This window comes from Sebastes umbrosus, chromosome 13, assembly GCF_015220745.1.
Source record: "Sebastes umbrosus isolate fSebUmb1 chromosome 13, fSebUmb1.pri, whole genome shotgun sequence".
Classification (NCBI taxonomy): domain Eukaryota; kingdom Metazoa; phylum Chordata; class Actinopteri; order Perciformes; family Sebastidae; genus Sebastes; species Sebastes umbrosus.
In genome coordinates, this window is record NC_051281.1 from 25,271,945 (window position 1) to 25,298,939 (window position 26,995).

Sequence of the window (26,995 nt, forward strand, 5' to 3'; positions counted from 1 at the left end):
AAAATGCCCAAACTTTGCAGATTTGATCCCTGAAAATAGATGTGGAGCACTTTCAAAGGGACTGGCATTATGCAAGTGTGCACATGTGCTATTTCCATCCCTCATTTTCACAGTTAAATGCACCTCTTGTGGAATGTTTATTCAGGGGAATTTGGCAAAGACACTATTAGATTAGATCGGGAAGCGGAGAATGTACCCAACCATCTTGTGGAAGCGCTGTAATTGAACTAGTTATCAGACAGAAACCTGTTGTCTTTGATCACATTTCTGTCCCTAATGTCCCTCCTGGTGTTTCCACAGTGGCCCAGACTTCGCTGCTCGTCCAGAACAGTTGCGTCATCCTGTGTGGGATCCTCCTGATGGTTGTTTTCCAGTTCAAAGAACAGCTCGTGGAGCTTTACAATGGATGGATTCTGGTAAGATCCCCCCCGCCCCTCGTGCTTACACACTCACTGTTTCAACGTGATCTGATTGAGGTTTTAACTAACCCTTTTTCTTCAAGTACAACACTCTGACCCCGGGATTGAAAGCTGCTTACTTTTACTGATATGGACTCCTGCGTCAATTTGATTTATGACCACTTGAACAGCTTTTACAGATGCGCGAAATGATTGTAGTTCACTTCCACAAGACCTTTGACTGTTCCACTAAGTTCAGTTGTCAGGGTCGCTATTTAAATTTTTGTTTTAAAAAATTGAAGCATCAAACAACTTGTCTTCTTCTTTCATGATGCTCATGATACTCTTGCAGTACAATAATGAATTACTGAATTTGTAATAATATTGTTTTCACAAGAAAACTAAGCTTGCTGTGTTGAGATCATAAACAATGAGGTTTTCTCTTGGGCTTTAGTCGACTAATACTCATACGATTTTACCGACTAACCGATTAGTTGATTTAATCAACAGATCTTATGAATGAATGTTAGTCGACTACGACCAAAACGACCGATTTGTCGACTAAGAGAGGGCAGCCCGAGTTTTTTTATCACAGGGAAACAAAGCATGAGCGGTCACGTCATACATCTTCAAGTCTTCTGTAGGAAAAGAATGTTTGTGTCAGTGTTTTGCAAGCGGCTTGTTTACACTTGTTTAGCTATGCGGCTTCATGAGAGCTCCCTCACCACTAAGATTCAGACCTAATGCTGCAGCTGACCGAGATGCAGAGCTGCAGACTAGACGGGTTTCCCTCCACCATCATGGGAAACTGGTCTGGGTTCTCGGTTTGAAACGCAAATGCCTTTCTGTCGGGGAGAATGTCTTCAGTGTTGTCCTCCGCATTTGTAGGACGCCTTTGGGTTTCCAGAGAAAGGGGGGATTTTGGCCATGTGAGAGTGTTTAGAGGGACGGCCGGTGTCGGAGTGTGTGTGGAGGTGGAGGGAGGTCGGTGAAACAGGAGATTGAGTGTCTAGTTGGAGGCTGTGCAGTCAGCAGGTTCTTCCAGGCCAGTCACATGACAGAGAGAGAAATGTGGCCTGGCCTGTTGAAGCATTTAACGCATTACAATGTGTGTACACACGCACACACACACACACACACACACACACACACACACACACACACACACACACACAGATCAACAAACAAATAGCCGGTCAGTGTGTTTCACAAATGAGCCATTTCTAGATGAAACATGCTATGGTTTTTTTTTCAGTGCTTCTTCATTACTGCTGTAGTTGAGGTCACATGCTGAGTATTATATTCACTGTTCTCTTTCTTCTAAGCAGTTATTTTTCACAGAATGATAAAGATTTTTTTTCCACAGGAAGTTATTGATTTCTTTAGTTTGCATAAGATGACACGTGATAGTAGCACTTGGGTTTTGGTTAATAGAGAATTTTGTTGTCTGTACTTCCAAAAATGACAACTATACAGTCTCATTTTACTGTTTGAGTTTTGATGTTACAGAGTTAGAAAAGGGTTTGTCATTCTTGAATTTAAATATCCTTATTTTGTTTTTCAGACCACCTGCTACATTCTGGTGATCACCATCGCTAACATCGCCAACCTGGCCAGTACGGCTACATCCATCACCATCCAGAGGGACTGGGTGGTGGTTGTGGCAGGTCAGGACAGCAGCACGTTGGCAGGTCAGTGTATCTTACCCGCTGCTGGCTTATCATCGAATGCAGGCCTCATGTGACCCCTTATCAGATCTCTACAGTGGGCCAGACTTTGAACCCCGGATGCTGACTCACTCTCGTTTTCATCTTTTATGTCCCTGATTGTTATAAACTATTTAAAAGATTTGCTCACATGATGGAAAACACTCATGAACTTGATGGCCTTTTACCAGTATTGCTAGTACAATCAGTTTAGTGGAGTTGTTCCGATACCAATATCGGAAATGCGTCCGATACTGCCCAAAATTTGGCATCAGGTATCAGCGAGAACGCCAGTCTACGCACCGATCCGATACCATAATTTATTAACACAGAAACAAGTCAACTTGTTTAACCGGAAATCAATTCTTCTTCGTCGCTCCAAAACAGTAGCCTTCACTGTGCTGTCGCCCTGGATGTATCATGGCTGCCACTGGCAACATCTGTTTTAGAGCAGCGAAGAAGAACTGATTGCAGGTAGTTTGTCACGTGACGATAAATGTTTTACAAAGTGTTTAACCTGAGCCAGGCCATACAACAAAGATAGTAATAATATCACATCCATACATGGTCAGTAGTAAACATCTGTTAAATAATAATAATAATAATAATAATAACAACTATATATATATTTTTTTACGCTGGTATTGGATCTGTACTCGATATTGGCTGATACCGCACTTTCAGGTATCGGAATCGGTAACAGGAAGGAAAACATTTTTATCGGAACATCTCTACAGTTTAGTAAAACCTGCCATCATATGAATGTAAAACTGACCAAAATATGAGAACTTTAATAGGCCAGTAATTTCCTTTGACATCCGTCAGTATAAGAAACTGTCGATATTGACTTCCACTCTTGTATTAAACAGACATGAATGCCACAGTGCGGATTATCGACCAGCTGACCAACATCCTGGCTCCCATGCTGGTGGGCCAGATAATGGCGTTTGGCTCCCATTTCATTGGCTGCGGCTTCATCTCTGGCTGGAACCTGTGCTCCATGTGTCTGGAGTACGCGCTGCTGTGGAAGGTCTACCAGAAGACGCCGGCGTTGGCCTCGAAAGCCGGCCAGAAGGAGCAGCAACAGGAGCTCAAACAGCTCAGCGCCCCGAAAGGTAGCTGCGAGAACCCTGTGTTTGAATTGTACTAAAATCCTGGTATTTTATTTTTGGTAATAATCTCATTGGTTGAGTTTGGAGAGTTTTGGCCTGTGTGATGATCCAGACTAAATAGAACTAAATCTTTCCATGCCCTTTCTCAGACTTGGAGAACGGCCAGAGTCCTGAGGAGTCGTCTCAGCCGCTGATGAATGAAACCTCAGCCGTGGCCAAGCCCGACGCTCCCAAGCAGCACGGCTGCTGCTACCAGGTGACCGAACCCCTGCGCACCTTGAAGGCCGGCTGGGTGGCCTACTACAACCAGAACATTTTCTTGGCCGGCATGTCCCTGTCTTTCCTGTACATGACGGTGCTGGGCTTCGACTGCATCACCACGGGCTACGCCTACACGCAGGGCCTCAACGGCTCGGTGCTCAGCCTGCTGATGGGGGCCTCGGCCGTGGCGGGTATCTGCGGCACCGTCGCCTTCACTTGGATCCGCAAGAAGTGCGGCCTGATCCGCACAGGCTTCATTTCAGGCGTGGCCCAGCTGTCCTGCCTACTGCTGTGTATTTTCGCTGTCTTTGCTCCCGGGAGCCCCTTCGACCTCAGCGTCTCGCCCTTCCAGGACCTTTACACCCACCTGATCGGAGAGAAGGCGCTGCCCGAGGCCGACCACATCCTCACCAGCATTCTTACCGGTGGAAACGCTACCACTACTGCTGCGCCAACTGAAGAGCTGCCACCTCTACAGTCCTACATGTCTGTGATTCTGCTGTTTTCTGGCGTCATTGCTGCTAGAGTTGGTGAGTAAAATAGTCCCCCTTGAATATTTTTGTGGTGGTTATCTCAATACCATGATATTGTATTCAATATTATTTTGTTTTGAAGCAGAGTAGAAGCTCCAAAGTGCAAATGATCATTGACTGTTATCGGAGTAAATGGTGCATAGCCTGTTTTATTGTTTTATTCAAAAGGAAATTAGAGTGATAGGTGTTATAGTGTTCATGCTTTGTTGGCATGTTCACTTCCTTTCATAAGATTGTAAAAGGCTGTTTCCCAAATTATGACTTCCTAAAGGTGAGTCAAGAAGGTCCACAGGTTGAGCTTTTTCATAAGTAACCAGAATTTCACACAAGACCTCTACAGATGAGTCACGGATGTCAAAGCAATAATCGCAACCTTTGATTCCAATAATATTGCCTGATATTTCCAGCTACAGCTACTGTTAGCGGTTATTATACGGCTGTAAAGATACCATTAGGACTGACTGTTGATCTCCGTCCCGCAGGCCTGTGGTCTTTTGACCTGACAGTGACTCAGCTCATCCAGGAGAATGTGATCGAGTCGGAGCGAGGTGTGATCAACGGCGTCCAGAACTCCATGAATTACCTCTTAGACCTGCTGCACTTCATCATGGTGATTCTGGCTCCGAACCCGGAGGCCTTCGGCCTGCTGGTCATCATCTCTGTGTCCTTCGTGGCCATGGGTCACATCATGTACTTTGGATTTGCCTTCAAGAGCCTGGGCAGCCGCCTCTTCCTCTGCTGCTCGCCGGAGCAGAAGGCGGAGCCGGTGGACAGCCTCTCACTTCCTACCACCGTCTAACCCCACTAAAGACACTCTGTCCTGGGTACATACTTCTCAAGCCTTACCCGACCCCCTGCATCTTATCATACTAACAGCTTTGCTTGTAGCCGGCAGAATGCGAATGCTAACAGAAACCAGAGAAAAAGGTAACTTAACACGCTATGCATACTGTAGCCATGAATACAGCACTAATCATGAGTAGGAGGCGAGTAGAAAGCTAACCATCAGTACAACTTTAGATAAGGCAGGGCTCCTCTCACTATTTCAGTGTGGGAGTCAGGTGAGAGCCGCTCACCTGTGGGTCCATGCTCTTCGATATATACATGCACTGTCAACCACTTCTAGGCTTGTGACCCCAACGTGGGTCCTGTTAAAGAAATCAGGGGATAACACTGTAAAAATCTCCTCCTTCTCCTAACAGCCTGGACCTAGCTGTCAAGAATTGTAAAAGGTGCTCCAGCTAACTAAAGGGCAGAACTGACGGAGAAATCTCGCAGGGAAGCGGGCACTGAGGCTCGGATTAAGGGGGACGACTCTTGTCTGAGAAAAGAGAGAACGTCCCCCGTCTTCTGACACTCGCCTCTTGGTGCTGTAGCTGTGTCTGCTAGCAGTTCTCTAATAGCTTAGCCTACATATACATGTATGATGAGCAGGTAATGGATGTCTTCCTCCAGAAGGTTTTTTTATTTAACCAAACACAAAACTGGGATGTAGTCTCTCTTAACACGTAGGTATATATGCAGTTAGCTGTATTTATTCAGGAAATGCAGACGGTGGTTTTGTATAATAATCATATCATCAGTATTGTGTCGCGTGCTCGCAGTTGTGCCATAAGAACGAAATGCTATGCACCCTCGTCAATAGCTCTCTCAGTTACCAAAGTCAAAGTCCATATGTGGCATAAAAGGAAGTGAGGGAAATCTGTCTGAAGCATTCCAAATATGTATTTTTTACATCAGGTGACAGTAGTTGTGTAGGTTCACTAATGCTTTCATACAACCCCCTAGTAAACCTGGATATGTCTAAACCCACTCTGAGATTGTACTTAAAAATTTTTGTTTTCCTGATAGTTTACGTTAATACGTGTCACCTTTTTTGATTTTTATGTTCTCTTGAGTAATTTTTTCAATCATGATTGTTGTTACACAGGCACTTTAAGTGATTGACGTCTGTCATTACACCTAACGCGTGATCAGGCATTTGATCAATATTTTTGCACAAGGCTGAAGTCCCGACTCCCCCCATAACCCCATAAACCCCATAAACCCCATAAACCCCATCAACCTCCTGCTACAATCTAGTTTCAATCACTTCTAGTCTCTCCGTCAGTGTGTCCGAACGCTGTGTGTGGGGGATTGTGGTTCAAAAAGGCACATATTGTAACACTCATGAGGAAAAACTGTACCAGTCTGGATACCCGAGTTTACCTCAGGAAGCCTCCCCCTCATTCCCCCCTCCCCCTGTTTCCTCAAAAGTCAGCCAGGGAGCTTAGTCAGCAAACCTTGCCCGATCTCAGTTTACCCTCTTCAGACTGCCATCAGACTGAGTCCGTTTTTAGTTGTTATTGCAGGTACGCTTCAACAGAGGTGGACACATTTTACTCAGGTCAAAGTTGACATCTTCGGCTGTACAGTGCTAGTCTAGAAAATGCATTTCAATAGTATCTCATGTTAGTTAGTGGCTTTTTTTTGTTGCATGCTACTTCTCCTGTGAAGTGAGAATCTCAGACATTTGTAAAGTAGCTTTACTTTAAAGTGAGGCTACTGGATGTAACAGTAGCCACTGTGGAGACATGTGACAATTTAAAGTTCGCTAACAATTCGCCACCATAAGCTACTGGTGATAGCAGGCCGAGCAAGGCTGCAGCAGCAATACCCCGGACCGCACTGAACTGCTTACGAAGTCAACTTTTTCCATTTGTAAGAGGAATAATGTGTTTTATTACGTCTTTCAGAAATGTACATGATCTCACTTTCAAAGATCTACCCAAATACAGTAACTATAGTAGCTGGAACTAGTTATTCTCCAGCCTCTGACCTTCAGCGATCTCTGTTGCCTTATTGTAAATTAGCCTTGACGGCTGTTTAACGCACACACACGTGGCTACAGGAAGACGGTTACTAGCCGCACCCTACCCAAGAAAAACCAAGCCAGTCTAGCCAAGGTTTTGGTAATGGGTGGGGGGGATATTTAGGTTGGAACCAGAGGTAGCCACACCAGATGTAGGAGAACAAAAGGCCACTTTTTTAGCTTGCACTCGCTGAGTCAGGATATCTGCAGGTGTGCCACGAGGTGCAGACTCACTGGGAACGGAGCTTTTTTTTTCATGTTCCATCCGTGTTTAATGTAACCTCAAACTCAACAAAACCAGCTCTTACAACGCTTGGTCTGCTGATTCAGGAATATCTCACATGGCCATAACTCTATATTTTTAATGTAAATAACATTAGCGGTCAGTCAATATAAACTGAAATACACAATTGGAAAATGCTTAAAATATATATCTATCTATCTATATATATTGTATGTAATGTTGTCATGCTGTTTGTCTGGAAATGCTGACTTTTTTTTTTTTCTTTTTTACATGTTTTTATACACCTAGTGTTAACATTTTGTGTCAAATTGAGATTTCTTAAAGATTTTTGAAATTTGTGTATAAAGCGATTACATTTCTTTAATTTCTGTATCATACTGCTTTAATCTGACAATATATATTATTCTCTGTGTATATATATATATATATATATCAGTGTTATTGTAGATCAATAGACAAAAGCATTAAATCATAAAGAAATCATGTTTATGTAATAATCGCACTCCACTGAGGTCGTTGGTACTGATTGTATTGCATGAGGTCTCCTAAATAAAGACAACTTCATAATTACCTGTCTGTATGGTCTAATGTGTGTGTGTGAGTGTCCGTGTGTGTGTGCAGTGGATTGTGTTCAGGGTTTCTTGGCCTCAGTCTTGGGCTTGGCTGCTGCTGTGTGAGGTCACATACCACAGCAGAGTTAGCTGCTAATTTCCTCCCCAGAATCCCTTCCTTTCAGGCAGCCCGTGTTAAACTGGCTGACTCTAAGCTGAGCTGGATGATCTGGACTCGCATGCCTGCTGAAAAGACAAATAATGACCTGTTTGATTACGCCACAGAAGGGCTCGGCCTGGGACATGTTAGTGAGCTATGACTCAGCATTTTGTGGTTTCATTTTAGCATTTTAACACAATGTATTTCTATATGTTATAACTAATATGCACTTAGACATGTGAGCATATTGTGATGGTCCCTATCAGGAGTTGGTACCACTTTAAGAGCTTTATATAACACCAAATACCAATGCACTGCTAATAAGTACGGCAGCTAATGAATACAATAGTGCCTGTTTGAGTCTCAAGTGTTCTGTCCCAGCATCAGACGTCAGATAAATTAGCCTGATGATGGATGCTTCCTGGTACGACAGTGTATAAGAGGAATTAAAACAGCAGTGGGTAGAATGGAACAAATATGATTAAAAAAAGTTATTTTTATAAAACAGTCACTAGATCCTGAAAGTAGTGCATGAGACAGGTAATCTGAAAAAAAAAATGATGTGCCTCTGTGTCCTCTGGTCTAAGACGGTCCAAAAAATATTAGTAAGCATGAACAACTCTCTCCCAAATCCAAAAACTAGAATGCTAAAACTTAAATTTGTGGTGTCATAGGATATAAAGTCTGGAGCTGTCTATGGAGCAGCTCTACACTTTATACCTGGTGACATCACAAGTTTGAGACTTACTTCTCTGGTTTCTGGCTTTGAGAGAGAGGAGATCATGTTCACAAATATTGATTGAACTTTCCTCGGCCATGGAAATAATATATTGGAAATTGTAATTTAGATGGTGTTCCCCTTTAAGATGTTTTTTTTTGTCATATAACAATTTTGGGCAGAAAGGTCAACATGAACCGCATACTTGATAGGGAGAAGGCTGCTGACTGCAGCGAAAGTCCAATGTCTACAGACAGGAACTGGGACTAGAGATAAGTGTGCACTATAGAAATATCTTCCTCTTTAACGTGTGATCTTTGGTATCTTCTGAAATAATGAGCACTCACAGAGAGGCTGATTCTCTCCAAAAAATAAATGTGCATGTTTGGTCAGAACGTCCTGCCCTGCGTTCACTTGATTTTCTTATTTTTTTTAAATCGGAGCTTCCACAACGATTTCAACTGTAATTTCAAAGGTGACATCAGAAATAATATTTAACTGATAGCACCACTGCTGATAGGGAAAGTCAGGTGTTAGAAGCTCAAACATTGCTCAATTTCACAAGTCAGTCATGTAACATATACTGTATATTGGGGCACCTTTATTGACTGTTTGACACACAAGCAAGTTGACCTTGCTTAGTTTGCTGGAGTCTCCTCCGGTTGCCCGATCACCTCACGGTGACAAAGACTCCTTGAAATCACTCTTTACATATGAAAGTCTGTTCCCAGGGGTTGCGGAGTAATACTAAAGTCTTTTGTGAGAGTGAGTTGGGGCGGAAGACTACAAGTTTGATAATGACAAATATCTGAGGGGTTGAAGTTAGAAAGCTTACCAGGCCATTATAGCTCATTACTCCTCGTCTCTCTGCTTGAAGCTAGCAACTCCATATGAGGGGCCGTGCAAGACATGATTCATTCTTGCACTCTCACACACACACACATACATTCTCCTTTCACTTACATATATTTTCACTCGCACAAGAATATATGTATGTGTGAGAAGAATATAAGTATGTGTGAGACGAATATTCAAATATCACACAGAATCAAGTCACCGTCATCTCAGAATAAATCCTCTGCTTGATCTTGTGGCGGTACTGAGTTCCCCAGACTTTAGTTGTTCAGTCAGAACTGAAAAACAGTTCCCATCCACATAATAATATAAAATAAAATGCCTTCTTAATAATAATAATGAACAAATGCCTCTTCAATAATGAACAAATGCCTCTATATTAACAAACAATTAAGGAAACTGAAATATTGGTTTGTGTTTTTCCTTTTACCCTCCTTTAAAGTTTTCCCAAATAAAATACACTAAAAGAAATGGGTATAAAGGGTTTCATTGAAAATCAACAAATGAATAGAATACAAAAATACAGCCTACAGGCGTTAGGCTATTGTAAGGCAAGCCAGATCGTTGCACAAATAGTACCTAAACGTCCCAGTGCAGGTAACCCAATTGGTTGGCACTTAACTTGTTTCCCCAACTAGGAGAGTCAACACTCTCAACAAACAAAACACAAAGATCACAGAATCCCAAAAGGGCCCAAAACAGACCAGAGTTTCTGATAAAGCTGATAACACATGTTGCATTGAGTGAAGGAGAGATCAGAATGACCCTGGGTGTGCAGTTTCCCTCCTCTTTTAAGCCCTACAGAAAGGGCGTCGTTACACCCTGATTGGCCAAGAGGGGAATGCACCAAGCTGCTCTCAACTATCATTTAAGAGCCAGTCCCCACATCCTGCGCAACAGGTGAACTGAATAACCCTCTAATCACTCAGCAACTCAACCAAAAAAACACCAGGGAAAAGGGAAACAACAGCAAGCACCAGAGAATTGGCAGCTGCCACAATCTTCTGTTTGGGAAGTTAATTTTTATAACACTGTGACTGAAACCGCGGTCAGTTTGTTGGAGCAGCTCCACATTGCACACAATGTGTATCTCAGTTTATATATGCTAGTAAAAATCGGTATGAATCTCAGACACAGGATCAACGAATAATGATCTCTGTCACTCATGGTGTGATTGGTCGCACTGATGGAACATAATAATATTGTAGATTATATGTTAATATTTGTGAGTGAGCAGGATGGAGGAGCAGCTGCAGAATGGAGTTAGAAAGAGAGTTTTAACAGCATTTCACTGACTGTGTTTAAATTGACTACACTTGTTGAAGTAGCTGAAATAAAGTTACTGAATGCTGTTGAGCCAAGATCCAAATACTAGGTGTCTATTATCATCTACTCTATATAACCTTTAAATCACCAAACACATTATTACTGGATCAGACTGTGAGTTTACAATCATGTCTCTATGTTTAAATATATTTTTCATCTTCAGTTGCTGCTCCTGTGTTTTGTCCCCATCAGAGCTGACCAAACATATTGTAGATGTAATGTAGGCTACAGTCTAATACACAGTCAGATTCCACCACTTTATCATTAAGGAAATGTAAGTCTGGTAAAAGATGAATTATCGGACCACACTGAATAACACTTTATTATATTATTGACACTTTTCCCCGCTCTGACTTTTTTATAGATAAATGTGCACAGTCAGCATATACTGTACGTACATGTACTACAATCTCTATGTCAACTGGCTTAAAATGGAGCTCTGCCTCTCATTTACCTGTCGCCATGTGAATCGTAGCATCAGAGCTCTATTGATGATGACTTTTTATGTTCAGGTTCAACCTACTCAGAGTTGATTGAACTGACTCTGATGAGCTGCTCTGGAACCGAAAACTCTGAGGCTGCGATCGAAAAAGTCCAAAAATTACGTCCTAACGTCTTTTCCTAACCATTTTTCCTTGACCTTGATGGAAAACGTCATGAGGTCAAGGAAAGATGAGAAGGAGAATTCATGAGGAAAAGACAACCGTGGTGTTAGGAGAATCTGCCTGCACTAACACTAGGCTCCTTAATTATGATGCGACAGCGGCGAATGTTAGTGATGCGGTTCTGAAACGTTCAAACTAGACAACGCTGATCATAGATGAATTAATATTCTGTTACTGTAATGTCTATTTCTCACATAAAATGGTTCAGAGACATCTTGTAGTGTACTGTTTGGCTGTAACGGTTACCTCAACTGATCTCAACATGGCTGCCGGGTCACCAACGTTCTCATTTTACAGCTAAACAGAAATAGGCATCACAGTAACAGAATATTGATTCATATTTGATCAGCGCTGCCTAGTTCGACCGTTTGATCCGAGTTTGTGAGTGATTGACAGCTGCTCAGAGACGGCAAGACTTCAGCTCGGCTCTGATTGGTTGTTTTTCTCCGGTCTGGGAAATCTTGCAGAGGCCATTAGGAGCACCGGAGGACACAGAGGAACATGATATTTTTCAGATATTTTTCAGATTACCTGTCTCATGCACTACTGTCAGGATATAGTGACCGTTTTATAAAAATAACTTATTTTAATCATATTTGCTCCAATTCTACCTACTGCTGCTTTAATGCACAAGTGTACACACAAATACAAATTAAAATTGAACTGGTATTCACAAAAAAATAATGAGCTACTTCCACAGAAATTCTAGATTTCACTTCCTCCCCTTATATTATATTATATATTATACACAGAGTCTGAACCTCGGAGCTGATTTTCAGACTTAGTCTTTGTTGCATTGGTTTTGTTTAAAAGAACACTATAAGGTCCCTCTAAGTTTTATATGTATTTCATATTTATTTGTTTTATATATATATTATGATTATATATAGATGTCAAAGTGAATTACAGTTTTTCTTTTTTTATCCTAGCGTACATTTCAGAGAAAGTAAAGTTTACTATGAAGAATCAGATAGGGCTTGTTGTGTTTTTATTTCTTTTTTTTTATTTACTGGATCCGCTCTACAATTCCAGTTCATATGAGGTCAATAAAAGTGACAGATAAGCAGTTTGGATCTCGATAAGGACATAAAGGGTGAACCGGTTTGATCATAAAAGCTCAATATCGGTCAAACGCAGAGTTCACGACAGGGCATGATGGATCTGTCCTCTGGGTAGAAGCACCTGATAGAGAAAGGAACTGAAAATGCTGAGATGAAAGTGCACGGTCCTATTCAACCCTGGGAACAAAACGTGACCTTCTCCTTCTGAGACAGCTTACTCAGGACTTCGAGATTCGTTGCTCAAGAATCTGCTGAGTCCGACCTGACTTTACAGCACCAATAATGGGACTTTTCCAAGGTTCCGGTCACACTAGAAAAGTTTATGTCGAAGATTTACAAGAGCCCAACAAGAAGCTGTAATATGAAATATCACGGGTTGCATTATTAGGCATCCACTCAAACATGTAATCATTCTGTATTTTGTGAATTTTTGCCTCATTTCTTAATCCTAATTATTTTTGAAAAGCAACAGTCTGACTAGTTGTGTTTCATAGTTCACCTGCTTATACAACAACGTGAGAAACGTCATCTACACATATAACCGTCACTGAATTACATCACGCAATTCTGACAATGGAAAAAGCCTGCAACGAGTTTGGACTCTGGAAGACACACTGCTGTTGTGTAAAAAGGTGAGGGAAGAGGCAAAATCATGGAGGCAGGAAGCTTTAAGAAAGGCTGACATTGTTTTATTAAATTTATAGAAGTATAGAAAAATGTGTGTGCATGCATACAGCGCCTATAGAAGGTTTTCGCCACACCCTTGGCCTTTTTCTGGTTTTTACATTGAATCACAGTGGATCCCATCTTTTTTTTTTTTTTTTACATTGATCAATAAAAAACTAAAATACTTTAATGTGCAATAAAAAAAAAATCACTCCAGAAATGGACCAAAATAAATGATTGCATAAGTATTCAATCCCTTTACTGTGACAGAACAAAATCACCACTGGTGCAGCCAGTCTATTTTAATCAAGGCATGGCAGTTAAATAAAGCTATGTGTGGCACACCCAGGTGGATGTTATTTAATATCCTGTCCAAAACTACATCGTGAAGATCAGTGATTCCCAAACAGGGAAAGATTGTGGAATAGCTCAGCTAATGTGAGAAAAGAAATTATGAATTGCTGAAAAAAACACATATCCATCCATCCATTATCTGTAACCGCTTATAGAGCTCTTGCATGCTTGTGTGTGGTTTGTATAGTGTTGGTCTATGAAGTATCATAAGAAGAGAAAGGGGACAGCTAGCATGTTGCAAATTTGATATTTGAAGCCCTGGAACTGAAGCGGAATACAGAGAAATCAACTTACTGCAGTCTGTAAGAGAACTGTGACTTGGGAAAAGACTTATTTTCCAACAAGACTACAAACAACCACAAACATGCAGTCAAAGCTAAAACAGACATGGCACTAAATACTGATGTTAATATTCTGGAGTCAGAATCCAGACCTCAATGCAGTCCAGAGTTCATGGCAAGACTTGAAACCTGCTGTTCACACGAGCCTCAGCAGTTTCACTGAGAACATTTTTTATTTTTTTATTCTTTAAATGTGTAACCCGATACAAACTTGACTCAAGGTTGGAATTGCTGCTTAAGGAGTGGATAGTTATGCAATCAAATATTTTCTGTTTTGCCCCTTTGACATTGTTTTTTTCTTTTTCCAGAAGAAATCCATTCTGATTTAATGGCGTAAAATTAATAAAAAACTTTCTATAGGCGCCGTTTCTGTGTGAGTGTCTTTGTACAGGGTCGTGTTCAAGGGTGCAGGAGATCTGTGAGCCAGCTGTGGTCAAGTTTCTTCACCCTCCTCAGTTCCCTAACCTGGGCTTTGGTCAGAGCGGGGGCTGTCGACTCTGCCGCCTGGCCGCCCAGTGACGCCTGCTCTGGTCTCGGGGTGCTGGATTCCATTTCCCCCTCTGAATCCTCTTCCTCTTTCTCGCTCTCCATTTCCTCCTCTGCGTGTTTGTTTTCCTCCCTGCGGTCACGAGAGCACAAATGGAAATGAAAAAAATGTTACCGTGACTCCGCATATTTTCAGAGATAAACAAGGGAGTCCACATTTTCCTGTGTGCACTATTTTAACCAGGGTCTTAAGTTGCTGAATCACGTGAAGCCTGAATTCCAGCAGCTGTTTTGTCAACTCACGCTAACATTATCAGACCCACAGTGATGAAGTTAGTGAGGCGTCAAAAAAATATGGTCCCATTTCCCCCCTCAACCAATATTAACATACTAAAAAGGCACAAATTATCATTATGACTACTAGGTTTCAAGGTTTTATTGGCTGATTATTGAAGATAATTTGGACAAGGTTTTCAGACTACTGACCTGGCTTCTGTCACGGAGATGAGCAGAGACTGTACAAACATTGAGCAGAGGAAAGAGGTAGATGGCAAGACGTGGGCCGGGGTCTGCAGAAGCTGTCAAGAAAAAAAAAAAAAGCTTCAATGCAAATTTGAGAATCACAAACACAAAGTGGACATAATCCACGCAGGGCCGAACTACTGACCTCTCTGATAGCGACAGAGCCCTGTGGTAGAGGTGTCCTCTCGGCAGACAGGCTGCTCAGCGGGTCTTCATTTTCCTGTTGCCGGTGTTTCCCCAGCAACAGGTAGAACGGTGTCATGGCAACACTGTCATCGATTACAAGCTTTAAGGGGGGGAAACAAATCACAATGTCAACAGTGGTGGGACAGAGGGAAATCTTCAGCATTCATGTTTTTATTTGATAGAAAGTGGAGAAAGTAGGACGCTGTATTAGGGCCATTGTAGGTAAGAGGGGAGGGGGGAATATTCCCAGAAAAAATAAATTTAAAAAAATCTGAATTTCCAAGATCAAAAGTCATACATTTATGAGAAAAAACTCACAAATTTGCCACATTTTCTTTTATGTTCTTAATATGTTCTTTTCTTAAGTATTAATATTATAGAAGTTACGGGAAAGTATAGACCAACAACGTCTATCTTTGAATACACAAAAGGCGTATTTCTTATTTCAGCACAGGCAACACTAAAACTGGGACGGCTGTAGCTCAGTGGGTCATCCCTTAACCGCAAGGTTGGCGGTTCGATCCCCGGCTCCTCATGTGCGCATGTCAAAGTGTCCTTGAGCGAGACGCTGAACCCCAGGTTGCTGGAGGTTCTTTTGTAAATTTACCACTTTAATCTCAAAGAATATCCAAGTTTTTTTCTCGTAAATTGATTTCATCTCGGAGATTCTGAGTTTTTCCTCTGAATATTACCCCCTCCCCCGGCTCCCTTTTATTTTGTTTTTTTTATCTACAATGGCCCTAATACATCGTCGTAAGAAAGACACTAAAGATGAGAGAAACAGAGGGGGTATGTAGTTAAAACTTGTAAACAAAGGCTACATGGATCCACAGAGGGCTCATTAATAAATGAGCTTCTGTAACTTTAGCTAAGCTAATGAACTAGCTCTTCTCAATCACTCTGTGTTCATTCCAGAAGAATTCCATTGTATTAGTTTTGTTATGTTCAGACTGCCAAGCATGAAGAACTGAGCTGAGAAAACCTGCTCTAAACATGCTCAGTATGCACCATCCTGAGGTTTTGAGTAGCAGGCCAAAAATGTGTGAAACCATTTGATGCTGAGCTGTGGTGGCTGTACCTGTTTGCTGGATGCCATCAGTCTGTCTTCCTCTGCCTTAGTGGTGAATGTCATGAGGTCCTGCAGAGGAGAGTCCACATCAGCCAACAGCATGAACACAATACTAGCACACAGAAGGTAATTTAAAAAGAAAGGTCCTTTTCACTGCAATGTAAACATGTGTTTCTGATGGTTTACCATGTGCTGAGTGAGGAAGTACAGCTGGGAGCGGTTGAGCCACTGGCTGCTCTCCTCACAGCTCTCCAGCATCTCCTCCCTCGGGGCAAAAACAGCACGAGTCACCTTCCCCGAGCACACGGCCTTATGGGAGAACACGGGCCGAGGCTCGCTGGGCTTAAACACAAACACTGAAATAGAGGAAGAAAGAAAACCATTATTGAGTTATTCAGCCTCCTTCACGACAAGCTAGTATGACATGGCTGGTACAAATGGATCCCTCAGGTTTCACATCATAGCAGTGTCTTCACTCTAGCTTTAAAACTGAGCCCGGTACAACCTCTGAAAGATCGATTGCGTTAATGCGTTAAAGAAATTAGTGGCATTAAAACGGATTTGCGTTTAACGCGTTATGATCGTGTTAACTTTTGACAGCTTTAAAATAAATGTTTTCCATGTGCTTTGAGATGCGATTACAACTTGGAAACATTAAAACTTTTGGCCACCCAGTTTAGAGCTTACAGTCGGTGCATCCAGCCTGACAGCAGAAGGCGGCCATGTTCTCGGTGAGGGGGTCAGCCAGCAGCAGGCTGATGTCCATCGAGGTGCTCCACTCCACTGCCACAGAGGAGAGGAGATAGTGGGAGAGGCAGAGAGAGGCAACAGGAAGGTATCGTTAGATATGAAGAAAACTAAAGTCAACTTCAACAAATGCATTCAGCTGAAAAATGGAAATGTTGACGTGCACACTACACATGCAGCCTTACATGAGCAGGTGAGGAGGTTCCAGCAGCAGAGCAGGTTGTTGGCGGTGGTTCCCAGCAGATACTTGGAACAGCTTAGTCGCCCAAAACAAAGATCCCTGGTGGAGGAAAAAACAGTTCCCTTTTTTTCCCTGTGACTAGAAAGAATTCCAAGTGCAAACCCCCCCCCCAACCAACCAGCTCCTCACACCACACATATTTCACAGGATTAGCTTTTGAGGAGTTTTCCGCTTTGGGAGCTTCAAATAGGAACACGCAAGCCGGGTCTGAACACCCACCAAGAACCAAACACCCACAAAATGTCAATAATGGCCAACCTTTCAGGCTTGTACATATAACTTAAAGTGAGGTCTTTGACATTCATATGCAAATATATTCATTTCTTCTCTTGATAAAATAAATACTTTTGTCAGGTGAACTGTGTCTATTTCAGCCCTCTGGAAGACAACCATAAGTTATTCATTTCTCAAGTTGCATGTAAAGAAGTCGAGTTGGTGAGGTTAGAGGTCAAGTAATTGACCCAGCTCTGCACATCCATAGGTGGTAGTTATGTACTGTAAGGGGTACCGGACAGCTGTCAAAACAGCTGACCGTTAAAGTTTTCCTGTTTCCCTCCCTCCAACTTTGAAGTCTTATTACGCACAAATTCCCTTTCAGCTCCCAAATTACACAGGAAATGTCTGCTTTCTGGGTATGATTGAGCTTTTCAAACAGTTCATCTGTTATGAATTATTAGTTCAGACTAGTTTGCATTTGTGTAGAACAGAACTAAGTGTCTGCCCGCCCCCACTAATTACCAAGAGACCTTCTCTAGTGCTGTTCACTGTGATGCCTTTAATAGTTTCTTTGTTTTTAAAGGTTTATTGACAGTTAAATGTTTCTTTCAGCTGGTTCCCTACAAGTCATGTCTCTGCTTGTTTGTCTTGCAAATGTGCTTATAAATATAGGCTCATTTCCAGGTTCATACTTTGTATTTTGGGTTTCTACTAGAACATGTTTACATGCTTTAATGTTCAAAAAAGACATTATTTTTCTCATCCTGTCTGTCTAAATATACCTGTATTCACCTGTCTGACTCTTTAAGAAAAAGCCCAGTCTGTGAGAAAAATATGGAGCACCTTTGCAAAGGTAGTTCTCAAGCTGAGGGGTATATTCTAATGAGCCTGCATGTGACATAGGAAGGGGAGCCAAATCTGAATGGCTTGTTGAATCACATGTTTTCTGATCTAGACAGACCACAATAAACTGATTGTGTCGTCTTATTTCACAGTTTGTGGGTTGGTAGGAACTCCAGATATACAAATGTATGTGCACAAGCACTGAAAAGGGGAGTTTCTCATGATATGTCGCTGAGTCAATGTTCTGGGCTTATTTCAGAGAAGTGGTACAGGAACTAGCAACAGTAGTTTTGTGTCCTCAGTGACCTGAGGGCCCCTTCTTGAGCGGGGGGGGGAGGATTCGGGGGGGGGACATCTGCCAACATTTCTGAGACTTGAGCAACGTTGCGAAACTGCAGCCTGTCCCTGTGTTCCGCTGGCTGACAGCACTTATTTTTCTCGGGCGGTTATATCCCCGTCTGCTGTGAGAAACGACGCTCTGGACTTCTGCCAGTGTGGTAAAAAGGTCATTTAACTGTTCAAAGACGTCCACCACTGAGGAGCCTCAATGGCAAAGAGCCAAACTCTAAAACAGCTGGTTGCTTAGTGATTCTGTGTGTGTGTGTGTGTGTGTGTGTGTGTGTGTGTGTTGTCACATGTATGTCCTTTTTTCTGAATGTGAGCCCCAGTGTTTCCAGTCTGCACTTATTAACTGATTGTCGAACCTCAGATCCAGGAGGAACAATGCGGATTGCGTCCTGGCCGTGGACCAGTGGACCAGCTTTTTACCCTTGCGGGGCTGTTGGAGGGGTCATGGGAGTTTGCTCATTCAGTCTACATGTCTTTTGTGGACTCGGAAAAGGCTTACAACCGTGTGCTTTGGTTATACAAGGACCGGATGGCTCGTAACAACGACCCCGGTACCTCACATTCCCAAAGTGAGAGCTGCGTCCGTATTCTCGGCATGGAGTCAAACACGTCTCCGATGGGTGTTGGCCTCCGCCAAGATTGTCCCTTGTCACTGATCCGGTTTGTGATTTTCATGGACAGGATCTCAAGGCGCAGCCGGGGGGAAGAGAGTGTCTGGTTCAGGGACATCAGAATTGGGTCTCTGCTCTTTGCAGATGATGTGGTTCTGTTGGCCTCATCAGACCGTGACCTTCAGCATGCACTGGGGCGGATTGCAGCCGAGTGTGAAGCGGTCGGGATGAGAGTCAGTACCTCCAAGTCTGAGGCCATGGTTCTCTGCCGGAAAACGGTGGATTGCGCCCTCCGGGTTGGGAGTGATTCACAGCCCCAAGCGAGTGAGTTTAAGTATCTCGGGGTCTTAGTCACGAAGTGAGAGTAAAATGGAGCAGGAGATGGACAGGTGGTTCGGTGCGGCGTCCGCAGTTATGTGGGCGCTGTACCGGACCGTTGTGGTGAAGAGGGAGCTGAGCTGGAAGGCAAAGCTTTCGATTTACCAGTCCATCTACGTTCCAACCCTCACCGATGGTCATGAGCTTTGGGTAGTGTGACTGAAAGAATGAGATCGCGGATACAAGTGGCCGAAATGAGTTTCCTTCGTAGGGTGGCTGGGCTCAGCCTTAGAGATAGGATGAGGAGCTCAGATATCCGGAGGGAGCTCGGAGTGGAGCTGCTGCTCCTTCGCGTCGAAAGGGGCCAGCTGAGGTGGTTCAGGCATCTGATCAGGATCCTCCTGGATGCCTCCCTTTAGAGGTTTTCTGGGCACGTCCAACTGTTAAGAGGTCTCGGGGTAGAACCAGAACACGTTGGAGAGATTATATATCTCGTCTGTCCTGGGGTGGCCTCTGGGTCCCCCAGGAAGAGCTGAAAATGTTGCTGAGGAGAGGGATACCTGGAATGCCCTGCTAAGCCCGCTGCCCCCACGACCCGGCCTCAAATAAGTGGAAGAGAATGGACGGACATAAGCTTTCTTATGACAACTGTCCCTCTTTGCTAAAGGAGTTCCTTATGTGTTTGGCACATCTTTTTTTTTTTTTAGATTTCTTTAAGTAGTAGCCCTAAAAAGTTAGTGAATTTTTAGATACCGGTGAAAATATGTTACCAGCATCAAGTTCAGTGCTACAAGTATTGAGTATTCAACACCCTCCCTGGTGAATGCGTGGGTATTTGAGTGCATGTTAATGCTCTGACCTGATAGCTTTGGGCGGCTGGGACAGAGTAGTCAGGAGCTCCCAGGAAGCCGGGCTCCACACAGTCACCACCTCCTGAAAGCTGACGGCCAGCAGAGAGCCATCGGCTGAGAAACAGCAGCACTCGGGCACCAGGCCGCGATAGTCTCCGACAAAATCACACGACCAGGAAGGACCTTCATCTGCTGGCACATTCAAGAGGAAGGAGAGAGGGAGACGGACAAAGAGAGTGTTGGATTAGTGATACGATATGGAGAGATGTGATATGTGTGCACATTTTCAACTTCCAAGAGGTGATTTGGTCTGTTTGGGCTGGTAGTTAGTAACATATGATTAAAAAGGTAATGACAATTCCTTGCCCAAGTATTTTTTTAAAAGGATGACCTATACATTGACCTTAAGGTGTTTTTCATTGAGATGAAAGAAAAGTGTTAGAGACAGAAAATGTTATGTTATTTTTTGCATACAGCCTGTAATGTGCGGTCATGTTTTGTCATTTTGGTGTTACATGTTAACTACTTAAACACTATGAATGAGGACAAATCTCACAGAGCTCTGCATGCTCTTAAGTGGGCATTAACTCATAAAGGACACAGTTGTTGGAGATGCACAAAAAAAAAATTAGAAGTCAAAACATACAGCAACAGAGAAAGACAGCATGTTAAAAGAGCATGGTAAATATTACCACTAGGGCTGTCAATCGATTAAAATATTTAATGATGTCCATATTTAATCGCAATTAATCACAATTTGTTTTATCTGTTCAAAATGTACCTTAAAGAGAAATTGGTCAAGTATGTAATACTCTTATCAACATGGGAGTGGACAAATATGCTGCTTTATGCAAATGTATGTATATATTTATTATACGCGCCCTCTAGTTCCATTATATTGGAGAGAAGGCAGACATCTCTACAGTCGATATCTCCAACACCCAGCAACTCACACCAAAACAATCGAGATTAATAAATATTACAACAGGTAAGAGGGAAAATATGTGTTTTTGATTCTGGGGTGAACTGTCCCTTTAAGAAGAATGCATGCCTGCCCTGGCCATGCCTCTGTATCTATTTCGGTTTTGTTTTACCGGGCACCAACCTGTTGAGTGGAGGCTTGGAGTCGGTGCTCGTCCAGTGGCGATACAACCAAAGAGAGCCAGCGGGACTGGGGTGGGAATGTACGGTTATACGGTCTAGACTGCTTACCGTCTGTGTGGGCTGGTGGGGTCAGCTGCCAGGCTTTGAAGTGTCCGTCCTTGCTGGTGGAAACCAGCATGGTGGTCTGGCTGTCGGTGGCGTGGCAGAAACACATGGCTGTAATCCGGTCCTCGTGGGGGGCCGAGATGGTCGTGTTCAGCACAAAACTGCAGGTGATACAGTAAGCATGGTACAGGGTTGTGGTAAGAAAAAAATATGCCCGTTTTAAAGTTTGGAGCTCTATCTAGCCTGCTTCGAGACAAGCTAGTGTGAGCTAGTATGGTTGGTACCAATGGATTCTTCAAGTTTTCTAGTTTCATTATGATGCCAGTATCTCCACTGTAGCTTTAAAACTGAGCTACAACCTCCAAAAGATCGATTGCATTAATGCTTTAAAGAAATTAGTGGGGATGAAACGAATTTGCATTAACGCGTTACCATCACGTTAACTTTGACAGCCCTAATAGACATATTAAATATTGTTTAGACGTATGTACCTCTGTGTTTGTTCATCAAATGCTCACAGTTTCAAGTTAAGCTCCAGCTCAGCGACTTTCTGTTTTCTTTCTTCCACTGTTGCCAGCCAGTTGCCAGAGGCATCAAAGGCTGCCTTGACCACCTCAAACTGATCCAAGCCCGACTCATGGATGTACTCCTGCTGCACTATGTCCAGCTGTGGGAAACATAGATGATGACAGACCTCAGCATTTGGTTATCAAGGAAAATTCCCACCAAGGATACATCATTGTTATTAGCGAGGCTGTGGATCAGAAGAAATTTGTGTTTGAACGTTCTGTCTTCTGTTTGTAATCAAAATACGTTGTCTCCAAGTACTCATAACAATATTTATCTGAAATAGCATGTTATGTCCATGAAAGCCTCCAAAAAGTATCCACAAACTAACTTGGTCTGGCTTATGTGTGCCATCTTTGGCTCGGTTTATAAAGCAGAGTGCTTACGTTGTACAGCAGTTTGTCTCTTTGGAGGGAGTAAAACTGCAGGTGGCCTGGTTTCCCGTTCAGCACCAGGGATTTGCTGCGTGGGTCCACCATCAAGTCTGTCCTGACACTTTCTCCTGCACCGGGACAAAAAAAAGAAAGAAAAGAAAAAAGTCAATTGCTCCTTTTCCGTGCACAGAGGAACCTGGTAGATTCAAACCTAGTTTATTTCTCTTTTTGATATGTCATATGAAGAAAGAAAGGTTTGATGCGAGTGACAGTGAGGCAGAATTGCTCCTGATGGTTTTACAGGATATAATTAATATTTTAGCACACTGATACAGAGTGATGCAACTACAAAAGATCCACCATTTTCAAAGGGGTCCCTTGACCTCTGACCTCAAGATATGTGAATGAAAATGGGTTCTATGGGTACCCACGAGTCTCCCCTTTACAGACATGCCCACTTTGTGACAATCACATGCAGTTTGGGGCAAGTCATAGTCAAGTCAGCACACTGACACACTGACAGCTGTTGTTGCCTGTTGGGCTTGAGTTCGCCATGTTATGATTTAAGCATATTTTTTTATGCTAAATGCAGTACCTGTGAGGGTTTCTGGACAATATTTGTCATTGTTTTGTGTTGTTAACCGATTTCCAATAATAAATATATACATACATTTGCATAAAGCAGCATATTTGCATATTTGAGTATTAAATATTTGACAAATCTCCCTTCAAGGTACATTTTGAACAGATAAAAAATGTGCGATTAAATATTTTAATCGATTGACAGCCCAAAAAAATACGAGATATAATACAAGAGAAGTTATTTCTGGTTAAATATGACGTAAAACACTTGGTAACAAGGTAATTTCATTCTGACACCACAATAATCCTAACAGGGATAATGTTTTGAAATTGAGATAGTTATTTTCTATAATGGGCAAGGTCTTCCTTTGAAGCAAGATCGCTTTCCAAGAACTGTGAAGAATTTAGATATGTTTATTATCTATGAACCCATACAGCGTGTTTATGATCAATGTACGTGCTGTTGCCAACTACAGTCTGTACTCACCTTTGACCAGGCCCTGAATGACTGCTGATACTTTAACACAACTCTGGATGATCGTAATCTCTGAAACAAGAAGAGACAAATCGGTTACCACAGCCTTCCTTTCATACCGATATCTCTCAAACAATTCTATCTACACATTTTACAGTGTTGCCTTTTCTGATCTATCAGTCAAAGACACAGATGTGAGCTCTTAGGAGCAAAATGTGCTGTCAAATGTAAAGCCTGCAGGGTTCAAACCAAGTGGCAACCATAGGGCATTAATGCTGTAGTACCGCTAGTGGCCACTAGACGCTGGCTTTAAAAACATTATGTCTACTATTACAAACAGCTTGTTGCTCATTGGGTTTCATCTGAGTGTGTAATACAGGTTACAGCTCCTTACTGTTGTCACTGTGTGAATGTACAGAACAGTGCTCCATCAGGTGAAACAGCGATGTGTGTAATGGCAGAACCCAAGCAGGGCAGGAAGTCCCGCTGGCTCTCTTGGTTGTATCGCCATTGTACGAGCACGGACTCCAAGCCTCCACTCAACAGGTTGGTGCCTGGTAAAACAAAACAGAAATACATACAGAGGCAGGAACAGGGCAGGCTTGCATTCTTTTTAAAGGGACAGTTCACCCCAAAATCAAAAACACATATTTTCCCTCTTATCCTTTAGTACTATTTATCAATCTAGATTGTTTTGATGTGAGTTGCCGGGTGTTGGGGATATCGACCGTAGAGCTGTCTGTCTTCTCTCAAATATAATGGAACTAGAGGGCACTCGGCTTGTGGTGCTCGAAGCGCCAAAAAAAAAATACTTTAAGTGCCATATCTTAAGAAGCATGGAAGAATATAAGAATATAAAGAATATAAAAAGAATATACTTTGAAGAATGTAAAATGTTATTTTTCACATTAAGGAACTACATATTTGTTTTGTTATTAATTTGTATAAGAAGCGCTCCTGTAAAGATATAAATGAGGAGTCAAACCGTGACCGGAAGCGTGCATCTACTCATGGACGAGAGGCTCGTGCTCGTGACAGCGCTAGACGCAAACATTAATGGCGCCCACCTCGGCTGAGCTGTAACGTTACCTAGCTCAGTGGTGCTAGATGAGCTAGCTGTATCAGTTAGCTATAAACTATAAACACGAGCCTCTCGTCCATGAGTAGAAGACGCTCGATTCCTTCTACGCAGTGATACGGTTGACAGGTGTAGTTCGGTAGAGACAAAATAGTTCCAATATGAAACGGCTCACAACAAGGTCTGTGGATTATCTTGAGTAACCGGGTCATGATTTCTGGAAAGAGACATCGCTGTTGAGTTTTCCAAATGTATTTCTTGCCGCTTTGAGCACCACAAGCCGAGTGCCATCTAGTTCCATTATTGGAGTCTGACATCTCTACGGCCGATATCTCCAACACCCGGCAACTCGCACCAAAACAATCTAGATTGATAAATAGCACTACAGGTAAGAGGGACAATATGTATTTATGATTTTGGGGTGAACGGTCCCTTTAAAGCAAACAGACCCTGAGCCAATTTGGTCATTCTAGCACAAAATAAAATTTTTAAACAAGACAAAATCTCTAGATTAGAATCTCTCTTGATTGAGAGGAATAATCTCGTCTGAAATAGATGGAGAAAGAGAAAGAAATCATAAAACAGGTAATGACGTGTGCGTACCTTCTGGGGTGAAGCACAGTGAGCCGACAGCACTGTGGTGCCAGTGCAGGGTGGAGTATGTGTACTCCTTCTTGTGGTTGAAGTTTCTCCTGAATGGATAAACAGTGATGTAAAAAAAAAAAAAGGTTCTACATTCATACACCTTATAAAACACACACTGCAGAGAACAAAATTATGTAATAATCAAGGAAATATTGTGAAAGGTAAATTTAGAGTAGGAAGAGACAAAGTTTGTTTCCCCATCATGCTAAGAGAGTGGAGTTCACTGGAGCAGCTATTAGGAAAATACATGCAACACAAGTATGCGGCAGATGTTTCGACTAAAGTATTGTTCAAAATGATCAAAAACCTGGATGTGAGTGTATATGCTTCAAGGTCATGTTGTTAAGGCACTCACCACAAGCGAATCTTGCCGTCTTCATGCCCGGTGGCAATGCAGTCATCTTTTGGGTGACAGGCGACGCACGTGAATGTGTTCTTGCCTCCCTTCTTGTTGTCTTCTTTGAGGGAAAACCTAATAATAACCCACACAAGGACAGACATACGGTGTTATTGAACATCCTCGTGGCTTTGTAGGAAAATGTAAGTTTGTGAACATCATGGGTTTTATGGTTCATGACCTCTAACACATATGATAACTTTATTCTTGATTTCTACAGCATTTTGTGTCCAGATAGAAAAATTAATTGTTTTTGTGGCATTTGCAATCTAAAGCTGTGAATGGTTTGTGATTTTACTTGACAATTTGAAATAAAATGTGTGAAGTGATCATCTTTAATTCATTTTCCACCCTCAATAAAATAGATCACACTGAGTGCTAATTGAAGCATTGCACACGGCGGCTCACCTGTATGACTTCTGCTTCTTGAAGAAGTAGACATCCAGATGCAAACCTTTAGCTGAAGCAATATATTCCCCCTGTGAGGAAGAACACCTTTGGTTATTAACACATACATGCAGGAAGGCTGACCAAGGTTCTGTATTTGAAACCTGTTCTGGAGTAAATGCTGGTGTCAATTTGAAGCGGATTGTACTCATAAAAGTTAATAATTGTAAACGCTATACATCCAATTTAAAAAAGGGGTAAAAATCTTTATCTGAAGTTCATTTGATAGTGACTCATCGCATCCACTGGGGTCTATTGGAGTTTTTGAAGACACAATTTGAACACATGGTCCAAATATATATCGTCTCCTATATAATTTTATTTTTGCCACAGCAGAAAAGTCTGATAAAGTCAACAAGCTCTCAGATATTCCTCTGATATGTCAGCAAGTGGGGAATGTAACTGTTCCAGATGTTGTGTTGGTAACAGTAGCGGTGGTGTATGTACCCCTCTGCCGAAGACGATGGCCGCTGAGTTGGAGCTGACGTCGCTGAGCACAGCAGAAAGCTCTCGGGTCTCCACCAGCTGATCTCCGCTCTGCGGAAGATGTACCGCAACCAGCTGGAACAACTCTGCACACACACATACACACACACTGTGTCAAACATCAGCATGCTACACATTCTTACCCAGTGACCTCTTACCCAAATTCTACTTCACACACGTTAAAGCCCCCATGAGAATGATTTTATATTTTCTGTGACCAGCGACTTCAAGTGGAAGTAGAAAGAAAAAAAGACAGCTATGCATGTGTATACCCCAATGCGCATCCTGGTCTGACCTGCTGACACTGAAATTAATGGGCTGAAAGAATGGACTGCAACAATTTTCACCCGGATTGTCTAATTTGTCTACAAACAAATACATATTCTACATATAGAAGCTTTAACACACCTCAGTATGGCAAATTCTGGTGAGATTTAGTCAGAAATTTTAATTTATTGCCACTAAAAGCAACAAAACCACTGCTTTACATTCGAA

The 26,995-nt window shown here is 42.4% G+C and overlaps 1 protein-coding gene and 1 pseudogene across 1 annotated transcript in view; one reads left to right on the forward strand and one right to left on the reverse strand.

The window, feature by feature from the left end:
- The window catches only part of LOC119500165 (solute carrier family 40 member 1-like), a 9,174-nt gene extending 1,499 nt beyond the window's left edge, over positions 1-7,675 (forward strand). The window contains exons 4-8 of the mRNA XM_037789699.1: positions 301-416; positions 1,963-2,089; positions 2,974-3,219; positions 3,366-4,007; positions 4,493-7,675. Coding sequence (XP_037645627.1) covers positions 301-416; positions 1,963-2,089; positions 2,974-3,219; positions 3,366-4,007; positions 4,493-4,809 — 1,448 coding nt within the window. The 3' untranslated portion in view covers positions 4,810-7,675. The remainder of the gene's footprint in view (positions 1-300; positions 417-1,962; positions 2,090-2,973; positions 3,220-3,365; positions 4,008-4,492) is intronic.
- A 5,449-nt stretch (positions 7,676-13,124) lies between these two features.
- LOC119500435 lies at positions 13,125-26,605 on the reverse strand (annotated as a pseudogene).
- Between the last annotated feature and the right edge of the window lie 390 nt (positions 26,606-26,995).